Source organism: Bison bison, unplaced genomic scaffold (assembly GCF_000754665.1).
Source record: "Bison bison bison isolate TAMUID 2011002044 unplaced genomic scaffold, Bison_UMD1.0 scf7180017858345, whole genome shotgun sequence".
NCBI lineage: Eukaryota > Metazoa > Chordata > Mammalia > Artiodactyla > Bovidae > Bison > Bison bison.
Genome location: NW_011488918.1, coordinates 17,655 through 19,131, shown reverse-complemented (window position 1 = coordinate 19,131; position 1,477 = coordinate 17,655). Strand labels below are relative to the sequence as shown.

Sequence of the window (1,477 nt, the reverse complement as noted above, 5' to 3'; positions counted from 1 at the left end):
TCAGGACCCTGAGCTGAAGGAGCTCGGACAGCACAGGGTGGGGTGGGGCCCTCCCCTGAGCAGTGGTCTGTGGGGTCCCGGGGTGGGGCCCACCCCTGAGTGGTGTTTGCAGGGTCCTGGGGTGGGACCCCGCCCCTGATCAGTGGTCTGTGGGGTCCCGGGGTGGGACCCAACGGTGGCTCCCACGGATCCACCTCCCCCTACAGACGCTCGCTCAGCCCTCTGTGTCTGCCAGCTGGACTCTGCCCGCGGGAGGAGGTGATCCCTGTAGCCTCCGGGGGCAGGATGTGGAGGGGGCGGACCTGCTTCTCCACAGACTGAACCCCATCCAGCAGCCTCAGGCCCCTGCAGCCTGTGGCTCTGGCGCCATCTCGGCCTGACTCCCCGCCACCCCTAGACGATCTGAGGGGCCTTGTCCTCCCAGAGAATGTTAAAATGCCCTGGGGTGGGCTGTCTCCCCTAAGCAGAGAGCCCCGAGACTCCCCAGGTTCGGATCTGGGTCTGTGGCTGGGAGACTGGGTCCTGGGAATGAGCCCAGGAAGGCTTACGCCGGGCTGACCCGGGGACCCCACCTCACCAACCTCTGCCCTGCACAGCCCTGTGGCCTCCCCGAGACCCTCCCACTGCCCACCTGCCCCTCCGAGACCCCAGTGTGGGAGGAAGGGACGGGGCGCGACTCCGGGGCCCTCCCTCAGCGCCCCCTCCTCCACCACCGCCTGGCGCTCCCAGGGCAGAGCCCCGAGCTGCTGAGTGAGACGGACAGACTGGCCTCACCTGAGACCACGAGCGCCAGGGGCTCACTGGGCTGTGACAGCAGGTAGGGGTCTGTGCTGAGTGAGCGGTAGCATCTGTAGGTGCCCCCGTGGGCTGAGGTCACAGGGCTCAAGGAGAACTCGGCCTGGTACCGCCTGGCTTGGTCCTTGGAGCGCAGACGCTGGGTTGTAGGGACCACTTCCCCCGTGGACCCCCTCTCCCGGCCCGGCCCCAGGCCTCGCCGCGTCTCAGTCTGTCTGTCTGTCCTGTGAGCCCCATGCTCCTCTCCCCAGCCTCTCACAGGGGCTCCCCTGGGAGCAGAGACCCCAGTACGTTGTCTTGTCTGCACAAATGTATGGGGTCAGGACGGGATTCCTCACCTGAGACCAGGAGCTCCACGGGGTCGCTGGGGGCAGACCACACCCGGGGGGTGTCCCTGTAAAAGCCGCAGCATCTGAACGTCCACCTGTGCCCGGGGGTCACGGGGCCCACGGGGAACAGGGCCTGGGTCTGCCCGTCGAGCATTCGCTGTCCATCCAGGGCCCGAGAGGACTCGTCTTCTCCTTCCTTGGTTAGAAGGAATCTGTTAAATCCCCGACGGGAGCCACACTGGAGGGTCACATTCCCTCCCGACATCACTACAGGGCTCGGCAGGGCTGAGAGGCTGGGTTTGCCGTAGGGTGCTAGGAGAGAAGGAGGCAGCTGGTTCCGTGGGGCCCCCACC

General features: G+C 66.9%; 1 protein-coding gene across 1 annotated transcript in view; it reads right to left on the bottom strand.

The window, feature by feature from the left end:
• LOC105005061 (leukocyte immunoglobulin-like receptor subfamily A member 6) overlaps nucleotides 1–1,477 on the bottom strand; it is an 8,731-nt gene that overhangs the window by 6,533 nt on the left and 721 nt on the right. Inside the window, exon 4 of the mRNA XM_010862920.1 lies at nucleotides 1,134–1,320. Within this exon, the coding sequence (XP_010861222.1) occupies nucleotides 1,134–1,320 (187 nt within the window). The remainder of the gene's footprint in view (nucleotides 1–1,133; nucleotides 1,321–1,477) is intronic.